Source organism: Pan paniscus, chromosome 18 (genome assembly GCF_029289425.2).
Source record: "Pan paniscus chromosome 18, NHGRI_mPanPan1-v2.0_pri, whole genome shotgun sequence".
Lineage (NCBI taxonomy): Eukaryota > Metazoa > Chordata > Mammalia > Primates > Hominidae > Pan > Pan paniscus.
In genome coordinates this window covers 35,598-50,437 of record NC_073267.2, presented here as the reverse complement: position 1 = coordinate 50,437, position 14,840 = coordinate 35,598, and the positions used below count along the sequence as shown (strand labels likewise).

At 48.3% G+C, this 14,840-nt stretch overlaps 1 protein-coding gene across 1 annotated transcript in view; it reads left to right on the top strand.

Moving 5' to 3' along the window:
• LOC129393701 (tubulin beta-8 chain-like) overlaps nt 1–14,840 on the top strand; it is a 33,785-nt gene that overhangs the window by 1,344 nt on the left and 17,601 nt on the right. The window contains 1 exon segment of the mRNA XM_063598104.1: nt 2–11,703. Coding sequence (XP_063454174.1) covers nt 2–993 — 992 coding nt within the window. The 3' untranslated portion in view covers nt 994–11,703.

Below are 14,840 nucleotides of genomic sequence, written 5' to 3'. Positions count from 1 at the left end.
CAGGAGGCTGAGAGCTGTGACTGCCTGCAGGGTTTCCAGCTGACCCACTCCCTGGGTGGGGGGACTGGGTCTGGGATGGGTACCCTTCTCATTAGTAAGATCCGGGAGGAGTACCCAGACAGGATCATAAACACATTGAGCGTCCTGCCCTCGCCCAAGGTGTCAGACACCGTGGTGGAGCCCTACAACGCCACCCTCTCAGTCCACCAGCTCATGGAAAACACGGATGAGACCTTCTGTATAGACAACGAAGCGCTATATGACATATGTTCCAAGACCCTAAAACTGCCCACACCCACCTATGGTGACCTGAACCACCTGGTGTCTGCTACCATGAGTGGGGTCACCATGTGCCTGCACTTCCCGGGCCAGCTGAATGCTGACCTGCGGAAGCTGGCCGTGAACATGGTTCCGTTTCCCCGGCTGCATTTCTTCATGCCCGGCTTTGCCCCACTGACCAGCCGGGGCAGCCAGCAGTACTGGGCCTTGACTGTGGCTGAGCTTACCCAGCAGATGTTTGATGCTAAGAACATGATGGCTGCCTGTGACCCCCATCACGGCCGCTACCTAACGGCGGCTGCCATTTTCAGGGGTCGCATGCCCATGAGGGAGGTGGATGAACAGATGTTCAACATTCAAGATAAGAACAGCAGCTACTTTGCTGACTGGTTCCCTGACAACGTAAAAACAGCCGTCTGTGACATCCCACACCGGGGGCTAAAAATGTCGGCCACCTTCATTGGGAATAATACAGCCATCCAGGAACTCTTCACGTGTGTCTCAGAGCAGTTTACAGCAATGTTCAGGCGCAAGGCCTTCCTCCACTGGTACACAGGCGAGGGCATGGATGAGATGGAATTCACCGAGGCCGAGAGCAACATGAACGACCTGGTGCCTGAATATCAGCAATATCAGGACGCCACGGCGGAGGAGGAGGAGGATGAGGAGTATGCCGAGGGAGGAGGTGGCCTAGAACTCTCCTTTTCTAGGTAAAGGGGGGAAGCAGTGTGGATTCTTTCCTGTGTTCTGACAGCCATGTGTCACTATGCGCTTGTTCATTTGTGTCTTCACATCTCCTGCTGCTTTTTAAAGCATTTCTATAGTATGCAGTTTTGACTAATAGTGTTCTCACAGCATCTGGTTTCACCTCCATCTTCCATGGGCCCTCTGGCTACTGCTGCCAGATGCACACAGTTGTCCTGCAAGGCGGAAGCTGTCTGGGCTTATCACATGCCCAGGAACAAGCATTCCAGTGGCTCCAGGAGGGCTCGGCATGGGCTGTGGACATGGCAGGCAGGCTTCACGCAAACTTGGGGATGCCGTGGGCCTTGGGCATCGACGTGGTGGAAAACCTGTTCCTGAAGACAAGCCTTGGCTTATCCCATGTACCAAACTTCTAGGGGACCAGCTGGCCATGTTTCTGGAACTTTAAAAGGGGTCAGTGAACCCTGGTGGACAATGTCCCCAAAGTCCCTCTCGGGGTAGGAATGTGGTCAGACCGCTGGCTCTGAACCAGCAATGAAGGGTGTGCAAGTTGGACCCCAGCCACTCCATCACCACGATGGCCTGGGTGTGATTGTGTGGCCTCATTCTCTTAATGAGGTGGGCATGGGACATCTGGCAGGGACTAGGCAGGAATCGAGCCCAGGGTTTGCTAACATGCACTGAACCCTATGTAGAAGGGGATTAGGTCCTGGGGGCTGCAGATGTGGTTGCTGGGCCTGTGACATGCACTGAACCCTATGTAGAACCCTATGCAGCCCCTTGAAACTTCCCAGGATGGCTGGTTTTGGGGGTTTATCACCTTATTTTTCTCTCTCTGGTTTTAGCCACTGTAGGCCAGTTTGTTCACAGATTTTTACCAACTTTGGCTCATTTCATTACCTTATCAGAGGTGGGAATTCTGAGGTCCCTAAGCCAGAGGCTTTCAGGGATGTGGCTCCCTCTGCCGCCCTGGCAGGGAGGGCGCAGGGGTCCCAGGTGGAGCCTCTGACCTAGAGCCTTTGGCTCTAGAGCCTGGAGCCTTACCGCAAGGCTGCCTGTGGGTTTGGCATCAGGAAACAACCCAGCCTGGAGCCCAGGCTGCTGGTTATCTGGAGACAGCCTCCCCATAAGAGTTCTCTGAGACAAGAAACAATTATGCAAATTGTCCTAATTCTGTTTTAAAGAATAGAGAGATTGATTGCAGAGACAAACCATTTAGGCAGGCAATGTAGAAGGTGTTTCCACGGCTAATCTGCCTTCAAAGGAGAGGGATTTTGTTTGTAAACTTCAGACCCAGAAAATTGATTGTTCTGTCAAGTTTAGATAATTATCTGTCCTCCCTGAGGCCCTAAGCTTAGCAGAAATGTTCTTTCTCTGAATCAGTACTCAGCTTTGGATCTCTGTTGGGTTCCCTGTGGAGTGCTAAATCAGAGATTCCCCCAAAGCAGTGGATCAGGAGCCTTCCTCCAGCCACAGTGCCCATCCTGCCTGCAGAAGAATGGACAGAGGGATGGGAGGGCTGCAGAGCTGGCACTGTGTCCCTGGAGGGGCTGGTGGGGACTCACTGTTCAGGGGACAGGGGAGGCAGAGTCCACACTCAACTGCTGCGTGGAGATGGGCATGAAGGGCAGGCAGGTCTGGCCTTGGCCTTGCGGTTTGTTTCCATTAAAGACCTTCAAGACCAGAAGGGACCAATAGGGCCGGACTATGCAGGGAGAGAAGAGGTTCTAGGGAACTGAGTTCCGAAGTCTTCGTCTTCTCACTGTGCAATGGGGTTAGCCTATAAAGCAGGCTGCTTGTCCTCGGGAGAGCTCATTGTGGAGAAACATCACTGGACAGAGCCCCTCCTTATCTGCATCAGACTCCTCTGGTCTCCCCGGTTGCCTTTTTCTCTGCCCCTAAGGGCACCTGTCCCTGGAGAGGCTCTCAGGACAGTATCCTGGACACCCCCTGCCTGGACACCCCTTGCCTGGCACCCCTCCTCTCCACAATGTCGTCAGAGAGCTCCACCTGCCCTTCTAGCCCCCTGGTCCAGCACTGCTGGTCATGAGGTTTGGGCCCTGTGACCTGCCCAGATCCAAGCTGTGGGGAAAGTTTGCTGAGACCAGTTTGGGGAACAGAGGGGCCTTGTTGTACCATTTGTTCTGGGCACAGGGGACCTCCTGCATCGTCTATCTCCTCCATGAGATGCTAGTTTCAGGGATTCCTTGGGGACACTGGAGAGCAGGGCTGGCTCAGGCAGGGGCCTGACCATAGTCCAGACAGTGCAGACCCTACCTGAGGTGCCACACGGGCCCTCATCAGTCTTCTCTTCACACAGTGGAGTCACTCCTGTGCCTCCCCTGTCTGCACTCCATTGAGCCGGGAAAGGCCTGCAGTAGCCAATGCCCACATTTGAGTTTCAAATGTGAATATACCCAGGGATTGCAGTTTACCAAAAGATGAAGGAAAAGGCCTCTCCCAGTACTTGGTCAACATTATTCTGTGGTATTTTTCAGATGAAATTAGCATTTAAGCCAGTATACTTTTAGTAAAGCAGATTATGCTCCATAATGTGGGTGGGTCTCATCCAATCAGTTGAAGGCCTTAAAGGAAGAAATACTGACCTCCTAGGGGAAGAGGGAATTCTGCCCCTGGACTCAAGCCACTCTTCCTTGGATTCTAGCCTCTGTAATCACACGAGACAATTCTGGACATCTCCTCCTCTCTTTTCTGTTTCTCTGGAAAACCCTGACTAATGCAATTCTTGTTAAGCTGCTTTTAAGAAGTGTGAAGAAAATATTAAAAAGATGTAACTAAGAATTTTGAGTGGATGATCTAATTATTTCACACTGGCTGAGATCTCCCTGATGTTGACATTGCAATGACACTGTGCACTTCTTGGGGTAAGAAAAAGTGCAGTCTCAGTATCCCTCCCACTAAATAGGCAAATTGCCATTTCCCGAAAAGTCCAGAATAGTAAGTAGGTTGATGAGTAACTCTTGAAGTTACATAAGACAAATCAGTTGCAACAGAGGATCATAAACCCCTCGTGTACGGAAGGAAAACAAGTTTGTCAATGTGCAAACTGTAAGTCTAAGTTCCTACTTCTGTAAAAAGTAGAGTTTCCTCTTCAAAGACTTTCCTTCCCATCTCATTAGAAATAAATAGTAACTTCTCTTAGAAGCAAAATTTATTCAAAGACCTGTGCTAACATTCTTAAATATCTGCTAGCCCTAATAAAGAAATCAATGTACTTTATGTTCTTAGCTCCCACAATTTAGCCTAAATATTTGCCCTGGCATGCTTATACTAGTCCAAGCAAGCTTTAGGTCATTGCCTGTTCCTCTTCTTTATTCGAAGGTGTTTTTACTTTTTTCAGCATTCCACAAGTTACTTCCTCCTTCCTTTGTTCTCCTCTGCCTTTTCCTCTCTAAAAAAGTTCTAAGTTGCTAGCCAATCGGGACAAATACAGAATGTGAGGTCCCATTCCAGCCACTGGAAACTGGACACAGCAGTAGGGTGGATGCGTCAGGTTATAAATGACCCTGTCTCCTTTGCTCAGTATACTCTTGTGGCAAAACTGCTGGTGAGTGTACCCTTTCTGCAGAAATTAAAAAAAAATAAAAATGGCCTTGCTGAGGAAATTAAATTTACATTCAAGTGCTATTTCTTTACCACACTGGGAACAAGCATGTCAAACAATTTCAACCCTGCTGGACCGCATCAAGTGAGGGCCGGGATGGAAAAGCGGCCGTGCCGAGGTGCCCCGGAAGCAGCCTCCGGAGTGTGCGTCAGAGTTTCTGGCCATTTCAGCTAAGACTTTTCTTCTGACAGACTAGAAGTGAAAAAAAGAATTATTTACTTTGTTGGGAAATGTGACAAAAGGTTAAAATTCTACTAGTTCATAAAATATTTGAAGCTAACTTTGTTTTTATAAATAACATTGTATTTACAATTTAAGTTTTAGTTCTCATCCTTGCTGTTATAAAAGTTATTCTAAGTTATGTCAGTCTTTGAGGGTAAATGTACAGTATTTAAAATAGCCTATATTTGGAAAACTGAACAGTGTTTGTTGTCATGATTTTACTTTGTTCTTGACCACATTGGTCCCAGAGAAAGTCAAGGTCTTCACCCACGGATTCAAGATTCTTGTGGCAGCTGCTGAATTCTTTTCCAACAATGCTTGGGCCTCATCAGCGTCATGTTTGTGCACTACCCCAGCCCCAACCACAGACATGGGCAGGAGGAACAGAGCTCTACTGTGTAGCGTCACTGCCAGTAAGAGTCTGGCTCTCCCATGAAGCATTACTCTTCCTCTGCATGTATCTTAGAATTTCAAAAGCCATTTGGCCTCCATTTCTTTAGATTGTGGATAAGATCCATAAACTTGTACTGGGGTCACTGTTCCTCCAGCCTCTTTAGCACGTATCTGCAGTCTCATTTCCAGGCTGTTTCCTCTATGGGCCACTGCCTGCAGAATTCCCAGATGAATCCATTGCCCATTCCCTGTAGCCACATCTCCAAATCCACAGCCGTTCTCAGCAGCTGCCTGCACACTCACATCCCAGAGGTCAAGTTGCCACAGCTGGTGTGTGTTTCCAGCCACTAGGCAACCCCAGGTCTTCATCTGAGCACCCAGGGCCAGAAGTCTCACCCTGTCCCCCATACCATCCCTTCCCAACCAGCCACAGTTTCCTTCCTTCTGTTGCTCACACAGTGCTCTCAGCCCCAGATGCCCTTCCTGACATTTCCTCCCAAGGAAACCCAAGTCCTCCGTCAGGGTCCACCCAAATGTCCACACTCTCTGGTAGCCTGCCCAGCCCCAGAGGCTCCCTTGAGCTCCCTTCCCCCATTAGAGCCTACAGAGGCAGTGCTGCCCAGCAGACATCTCGGCTGGGAGTCAAACAGAGCAAGGCTATTTTGGTCCCTCTCTCCACTCTATGTGACCCTGAAATGTGCCCTGGCCTTAGGAAACATTCAGCTACATCAGAGAACGTGAGTATGCATGTGGTTTGTATAACACAGGCAAGACATGGTTTTTAGATACGTTCAGAATAGATAGTTACAGAGAACAGGTATGTTACATGTGGGAAGGAAGAGACACAAGGGCCAAGAGATACTTAATATGCATGAGGCTCCTGGGCACTAAATGTTCAATTCACAATGTGCCTTTATACAAGAGACACCTAAACATGCAGAACCATGGGGCCTTCGTTCACCACCATTCCTGGTGCCCATTCTGGTCGCATGCGTCCTCTGCCCAAGAAACACGTAGAACCCATGGCAGTGCGACAGCTGCTTCTTGGCAACTCCACCATGATCAGGCACACTTGTCCCATGTCTGTCCCATTGAGCTGGTGTGTGTCATAAGCCCTTCAGCTGTGAGCACTCTTGCCCAGACCTCGGCTCTGGTCCTCGTGGTCACACCTGAGGGGGTGAGGTTGACTAGCAGAGAAAGAAGAGAACCGATGAATGTTGACAGCACAGGAATCAGGTCATACGGCCCTCCCATCTCCTTCCCTCAGCTGCTTGCTGTGTTTTACGAATGGATTTTATAAACCTGTGATTCAAGCATCCTCAGTTGCTTCTCAAGCCTTTCCGCTCCATGAACTCTGGGACAGCTTGCCTGGTACTGCAACTGGAGGACATCATTGCATCCAGAGAGCTTCCCACATGACAGTCTGTGAGCAAGGGACTTCACCTCCCTGGATGGTGGTTTTCTTTTATGTAAAAGATGTGATCGTAGTCTCTATTTCTCAAGGGTGCTGTGAGAAACACACAGAATAAGTCACGTGAAACTGTGTGGCAGGTAGCGGATGCTCAGTAAAGTGAAGCCTGCCCTTCCCGTAGCCTTTCTCTTCCTCCACTGGGTCTAGACTTCACATTGTCCCATGGTTCAAGATCCTTGGTTCATCCCGAGTCTTATCATCATCCCAGAAGCTTGGAGGGAGCTCCTGAGGAAATCCAGCTTCACGGTCCCACACTGATCACTTCCCCTGGGCATGGCCTGGTAAATGCAGCTCAGATCCGCTCCCCAGGCAAGTCAAGGAAGTTGCTGCCCAGAAACCAAGTGAGGACATTTACAAGAACCGGCAGCAGCAGCAGCAGCAGCAGCAGCAGAAGAAGAAGAAGAAGAAGAAGAAGAAGAAAGAAGAAGAAAGAAGAAGAAGAAGAAGAAGAAGAAGAAAAGAAGAAAAGAAGAAAAGAAGAAAAGAAGAAAAGAAGAAAAGAAGAAGAAGAAGAAGAAGAAGAAGAAGAAGAAGAAGAAGAAAAGAAGAAGAAGAAAAGAAGAAGAAGAAGAAAAGAAGAAGAAGAAGAAGAAGAAGAAGAAGAAGAAGAAGAAGAAGAAGAAGAAGAAACTGGATTTGCTTTTTCACCAGAGGATCCAGATTTCCCTGTGGCCTCGCAAACAAAAAAGAAGGAAGACGGAGCAGCACAGTCATCCCTTTGTGAAAAAGGCATTCAGGTAACTGAGTGACTCAGCAAGCCTGGGTCTTGGGGAAATTACGAATACCTGGTTGAAGGGCAGTCCTCAGGCAGAGCCCCTGAGACCTGTTGAACTCTAGAGTGTGGGAGCAGAGGAGATTCAGGGCCTGCCCAGGGGCAGTGTCCACAGGGGCAGAGTGCCCCCAGGACTCGCCCTGGCTCAGTTAAGGACTCCCCTCAGGATCTGCAGAGGTGCAAGGCAGGGTGCAGCTCTGCCTGGACTGAGCTGGAAATGCAGCCGTGTGGCTGAAGTGGCCACTTCCTGCTTTCTGTAAAGCAGCCACAGGGACCTGTGAACAGGTAAGACCCTTACTCTTGATTACTGAAGAACTAGAACCCAGGCTCCCTTGACCTTCTCTCCAAAAACCCAGATGACACGAGGACCCTCTCCCAGCTGAAGGGGCAGATTCATGCTTTAGAGTGTGGGGAGTCAGCGTGGGGGCACGTGAGTGTTTAGCTTAGGTGTGGGCCTCACAAAAGAGTCAAAACAAGTCAGCCAGGACTCCAGCAGCCTTCATTGTGTGAGAGATGCCAGCACTGTGGCCACAGCCTGACAGCTGCACAGGCCACATAATGTGTGGGGCCGAGTGGAAAACATGGGTTTTTTGTTGTTGTTGTTCAAAATCATGAGCTTCCAGGGGCGGCAGCAGAACTTTAAACTACTCTGAGGCCCTTCTGAGCACAGGACTTGGTATGACTGCACAGGGATACCCGGCAGGCCAAGTGCAGGGACAGAGCGGTCTGCCCAGAGGCCAGCAGGTCCCCAGTCAGTGTCTGGCACCAGCTCCCTTCATGACCTGGGCTGGCTCAGTTCCACGGGACTCCCAAGGCTGGACGCTTCCCCGGAACATCATCCTCAGGGATTTCCCAACAGGAGCAGCCTCTGGCTTCAGATCTGTCCTTGTTTGACTCATAAATTATCACTCAGACTGAGAAAATTAACACTCAGTGATTCCTGAAAGGGTGCCCAGTGCAATAGATAATTTTCAAAGTGAGTTCATCGGGGGATTTAATAGCCAGGCAATGTCCATTAAAACAGCGACAAACATGGTGAGAAAAGGAAAAGTTCCAACTGGAAACTCATGCTGGCTTGACAGTTGTTCTCAGGGAGCAGAACAGAAGTGGGCATTTTCATTCTGGTTACACCATCAGCGATACCTCCACGGAGCCTCTCAGCTGGTTCCTCCTGGGTCTGGGCCACAGGCCTCCCAGTATTGCCGGTCTCGGAAGACATCTGTGGGCAGGTTCTGTAGAGGGAATCTGAGGCTGTGTGGGATGAGCTGCAGGACCCCATGTGGGGAAAGGCAGGAGGCAGCACCAGCTCCTTCACCAGGACCTGAGGGTACTGTGGCTCATCGGGGGCCATCGAGGACATGGAGACCCTGCACAGTGTTTGAGGAGTCCTGCTACATCAGTTTATTCTGGTTTAGGTGGTTGAGGGGAGACTCAGTGAAGTCTTGGGGGTTCAGGGCTACACTGCCAGCCTCTGGGACAGCAGCCCCAGTGTCCCCCGACCCAGGCCTTGCTCCTCCCTGCTGATGAATGCCCACTCTGCTCCCAGATGCACACCTGTCCTGAAGACACCCGGTTCTCATGCTCTTCTCTGCAGCACCTGAATTGGGCATTCCTGGGTAAAGTAGTTTAAGTTACTTTCACTTTTATCCACCTTGTTTCCGTTATTTCAACCATGCATGTCCCTTGTGTATGTAGGATAAAGGTGTCTAAGAATAAAGGTCCATGATTTAAAGTTTTTTCCTCTTCTTTCCCTGTCCTGACCACCTGATCATAAACTTGTAGAAATAAAGTGGATCTCATGTTGTGTATCTTTCGATGCATCTAGAGAGATGGTTATATTCATATAAATAAACGGGCACATCCAGCACACTATTTCTAGTTGTCGTCTGCTAATAAGTTTACATCTGGTAAATGCCAGTGTTTCATCAAATGGCTGCATTGCACATGAGTCAATCTGTGTGACAAAGAATATGGCAGGCTTTGTACAGCCTTTGTAAAGACATTCTTCAATGCTGCCTTTTAAAATAGAAATGTTAAATCCTGTAACTAATCAACCTATGCCTTGTTAGAGGGCTGACATTTTCAATAATTCCTTTACAAAGGGTAGTGAGATGCATCAGATCCCCCAGTGGCCCCCAAGTAGGGACAGTGACAGTCAGCAGTTCTTTACGGACCTCTGCTCCATGGCAGGTTCTCCGCCGGCCCTGGCTGCGGGCGGCCGTCATCTAACAAGATGCTTCGGTCCATGGGTGGAGGACAAAGGCCTGTGGGCTTGGGGAGCGAGTTCTTTCGTCTCCTACATGACCTTCATCTGCTCGCGTTTCCCACGAAGTGCATCTGGGTTGGAAGGAGATGGTGGTTTCCCACGGAAGTCTGGTCCCTAAGTGACGCCTCTGCTGCCTACATCAGAATCTCCCAGGCTTGCTCCACAATGGTCCCGTCACGTGGTGCAGACTCAGGCGCGGTCTTGTGTGTGCAGAGGCAGGCTTGGTCTTGTGTGCTCTTGATCATGCACCTAGTCACATCTGTTCTACAGTGTTGCATTCTTCTAATTTCCATGCACATCTTTGCATAGGCGTGTTCCCATTGTTCCCATGCCAATAAGTGGTGTGCAAGGTTCCAGAGTGCGCCAGTATTTCTTTAGTCGGTGTCATGCTGTTGGATATTCAGGTTTTTTAACCTAGTGTAAATAACATTCACATTTCTAAAAACCAGAAGAGTGTTTGTGATTAAGATATCATCTTAGTGGATATTAAATTGCTGCATCTGATTTCATTTCTCTTTCCCAAATAGTCAGTTGTGTGAGCTAGTCTCACTCTGAAACTGCACACTCCCATCCCAGAGGTAGAAAGCGAGATCTCCTGCCTGCATTTCATGGAGCATGTGATTATGGCGGTGTCCAGTCCCAGCAAACAGACCCTACTTTCTTTTCCTCCAGTGACTCAGACGCAATATGTGGACAGTCCCAGACAGTATCGCTCCCTCACGTTCATTAACCTCCAGAGATTAAACATCACCTGATACACAGAACTGTGGGCTCCCCATTTGGCTAAGCATCAGGTGCAGCCAGGTTCTTACCTAGGTGCACTTGACAAGGTGCTGCCAGATGCCACCAGCGCAGACAGTCAGCGAGCCCACCTCATGAGAGGGCACATGAGATCCCCAAATGAGAAAGAACTCTAAGGAGCCAAAATCTGCCAAGATGGGTACATTAAAGCTTGCAACTTTGCACGTGAGTGCACCCTCAGACTCAGCCAGTTTATTCTCCTTTGCAGTCCGTTCTGAAAAGTCCAGCCAGATGATGGCTAAAGAGTAGAGAATGGAAGGTGGAAGGCGGTTGCTGCTTGCAGAAGAGGCACGCTGGCAGCATTGGCAGGGAGGAAGAGACTGGAAACTGAGTAGCAGATCCGAGAAACCAAAATGTTCAGCAAATGAGGGCAGGTGGCATGGAGCTACTTCCCTGGGTCCAAGAGCCTAATTACGTTATTGTTCCATAAGTTCATGGCCTGCGGTCATCAGGGAAAATAAAACACTGACTGGGGGTCGGTCTTTTCTGTTTAGAGGAGGCTCCCTGAAACCTCCCCCTCCCGGGTTCAAGCGATTCTCCTGCCTCAGCCTCCCGAGTAACTGGAACTATAGGCGCCCGCCACCACTCCCGGCTAATTTTTTATTTATTTATTTTTTTGTAGAGACGGGGTTTCACCGTGTTAGCCAGGATGGTCTCGATCTGCTGACCTCGCGATCCGCCCGCCTCGACCTCCCAAAGTGCTGGGATTACAGGCGTGAGCCACCGCGCCCGGCCTCAGCTGGTTTTTCAAAAGTCATGGCAAGTAATTGTCAGAACAGTGAACTTCGGAGATTCACCGGAGGGTCGAGGCTACAGCTCGACCGCGAGCACCTGAGCATCCTGCACCGCCTGCGACGGCCATCAGGGGGCGCGATGCCGCCTCACAGAACCTCAAGAGGCGCCCGGGTTCCGGCACAGACGCCCTGCGGCTCCAGGGGGCGGAGCCGAGCCGCCTCCTCAGGACCTACGCAGGAGACGCCTCCATCCCTACAGGGACACCTGAGAGGACCCAGCCTCCTCCTCCTCAGGACCCACTCGGGAGACGCCGCTGGCTCTATAGGAACACCTGGGGACCGTGGCCAGGGACGACCCAGCCTCCTTCTCTTCAGCTCCTCAGGAATGACTGGGGAAGCTGTGGCTTCATGGTCCCCGAGGCTGCCCGAGGAAAGGTGAGGAAAAAGCTTTCTGTCCCGGCTCAGTGTTGAGGAGGCCGCGCTGCCTCGCGCTCCACTTTCTCAAGTTGTATTTATTTTATTTTACAAAGTGGCCCATCATTAAGTGGCTTTGTTATTCATTATTACAGCATACCTGAGTTGTTTCATTTTTTAATTTTTGACCAATATGGGTTTGTTTGGGGTGGATCCGGGACAGAGAAGGGAGAAACCCTGAGGGCAACATGGAGAGCCCCAGGGAGTCGCGCACCCCACGACTTGCTTTTATTTGCGTTCCAGTGGCTCGTTTTTCTTAGAGTGTTAAAGTACTTGAAAAATATTGAAGAGCAGATGTAGATGTGAGTTTTCACAACCGTATTTTAAGTGTAAATACTGGACTTTGTCTGTTAAAAGGATTTTAGGTAAAATAAATTTAAGCGGAGTTTATTTCAGCAAAGGAATGGTTCATGAATCACGCAGGAAGCACCAGAACGGAAATCGGCTTGGGGCTTTGAGCTCTTAGGGTGGCCCCTAAGTGAGGCTCCTCAGTGGCTCCAGCTAGGCGACCGCCTGTTGTGGGGATGGTTCCCTCAGCGTCCCTAGTCATACAGCCAACTGGCTGCTGAGCTTTTTGGCATTGACTGTGGTTGGTTTGTTAATTTTTTTAAGTCAGTTCAAATGCCTCCAAGTTCGGTTTCTGTTTGCTTAGGGAAGGCCTCAGGCTAACCCCCGCCTTATTTGCTTTAACATGTCAAAACCATAATTTATTTTTCATTTTACTTTCCTGGCATTAATAGAAGTAAATTCACATTTGTGTGTTATTCAGAAAGTCGGTTTAATTGGCAACCTATTTGTGATGGTGCATAAAATAATGTTTTTTAATTATTGGCATCTTAGGTTAGATGAACTATGTTAACTCTCTTAAGCTTTGTTATTAACCCATAACAAGAGTTAAGTTTCTTTTTTTCTCCTAGGCTTTGACCATTTAAAGTACACTCAGGCATCTCGTAACGATGTTATACTTTCTGAGAAATCTATCCTTAGGTGATTTCATCTTTGTGTGAACACTGTAGAGTGTCCTTATAAAACTTAAATGGTGTAGCCCACTCCACACCTAAGTTACATAGTATAGCCTATTGCTCCCAGGCTACGAACCTGTACAGCATGTCTCTGTACTGAATGCTGCAGTCAACTATAACACCATGGTGATTGTAGATTGTGATCCCAGAATATCTGAGACAGGTCTCAGTCAATTTAGAAAGCTTATTTTGCCAAGATTAAGGACACACCCTTGACACAGCCTCAGGAGGTCCTGACGACATGTGTCCAAGGTGGCCAGGGTAGAGCTTGCTTTTGTACATTTTAGGAATAGATGAGACGTGTAAGATATACAGTCATTTGGCCCAGTAAGGCGGGACAACTGGAAGCAGGAAGTGGGGGTGCTTCCAGGTCAGAAGTAGGTTGGAGACAAAAGGTTGCATTCTTTTGAATCCTTGATCAGCCTTCCACTGAATACACAATTTAGTCTGGCTCAATGAATCTGCATTTTTACATAAATAATAGGGCAGAGGAAGCAATCAGATATGCATCTGTCTCAGGTGAGGGATGACTTTGAGTGCTGTCTGTCCTTTGTCCAAAAGGAAATTCTTTGTGGGCAAATTGTGAGTGAGGTATGTAGCTTTTTATCTTTGTAGCTATCTTAGGAATAGAATGAGGGCAGGTTTGCCTGACCGAGCTCCCAGCTTGACTTTTCCCTTGGCTTAGTGATTTGGGGGTCCTGAGATTTATTTTCCTTTCATGGTATCAAAACAGAGAAAAGGTAATGCTTTGAGCCATGAGCTTATGACAAGATGGCCAGGAAGGAATTTTTCAGCTCCATTTTTATCTCATGGGACCACCATCATATGTATGCAATGCATGAGTGTAAAATCACATTTAGTTAAGTCAGCTTACACTAAGCTATGGACCCAGATGGTCCTGGGGCCTTTTTCCACTGGGAGATCTTTAAGGACCTTTCTTAGCTTTTCTATGCTAATTGGTATATTCATAGTTGCCTTATTTCAGTGCCCATTTTGTTAATGTGTATTTTTACTAGGAAATCACCCATTTTTTCTAGGTTTCCAGTTTGATGCAATTATTTGACTTTTAATTTCTCCTCTGTTTTTAGTTTTGTACATAATTTTCCTACCTACTTTTGCACTCTTTTTTCCATCAACAATATTTTTAAAAAATACTTTTTAGCTTTTTTTGAAGAATTGTTATGTTTGACAATTTTTTATGACCTAATCATGACCGTAAATGATTTTTGATTAATTTCAGCTTAATGTCTTTTGTAGGGCACAACTGTTAAAATACAAAATTACAACAAATGTGCGTTTGCAGATCTTAATTGGCTTTTTTTTTGTGGTTCTAGAATCAGGCAGCAGTCCAGACCAAAAATGGTTCAGAATGATCTGCCACACAATATGTGCAGGTTAAATTTATAGCCAGAGAAAAAAAGTGACATACAGAAAACAGAAGTGAGGTATAGAGGTGGCTGGATTGGTTACAGACCTGGTTACAGCCCGGATTTGCCTTCTTGGAACTTGTTTTGAACAGCTGGCTGCCGGCCATTGACTGACACTCGGCTGATGTGATTGGCTGAACCGCCGCTATTTGTTACAATGATACATTCCCAAGTCAGGTTTTCAGTTTGTTTCTATAGTAAATTAGGTTGCGATTCTTCTTCTTCTTCTTCTTTTTTTTTTTTTTTAGGCGGAGTCTCGCTCTGGAGTGCAGTGGCGCGATCTCAGCTCACAGCAAGCTCCGCCTCCCGGGTTCATGCCATTCTCCTGTCCCGGCCTCCCGAGTAGCTGGGACTGCAGGCTGCCGCCACCAAGTCCCGCTAATTTTTTTGTATTTTTTTTTTTAGTAGAGACTGGGTTTCACCTTGTAAGCCATGATGGTCTCGATTTCCTGACCTCATGAGCCACCCGTCTCGGCCTCCCAAAGTGCCGGGATTACAGGCGTGAGCCACGGTGCCCAGCCGCGACTCTTTACAAGGGCTCCTTGGGAGGCTTCTAAAGCCCAAATGTTGTTTGATGTAAGAATTCCTCCCTTTTGGTCAGCCTCTCAATTTTGAGATATTGATCAAAACTTTGGGCATTGGTGTCACT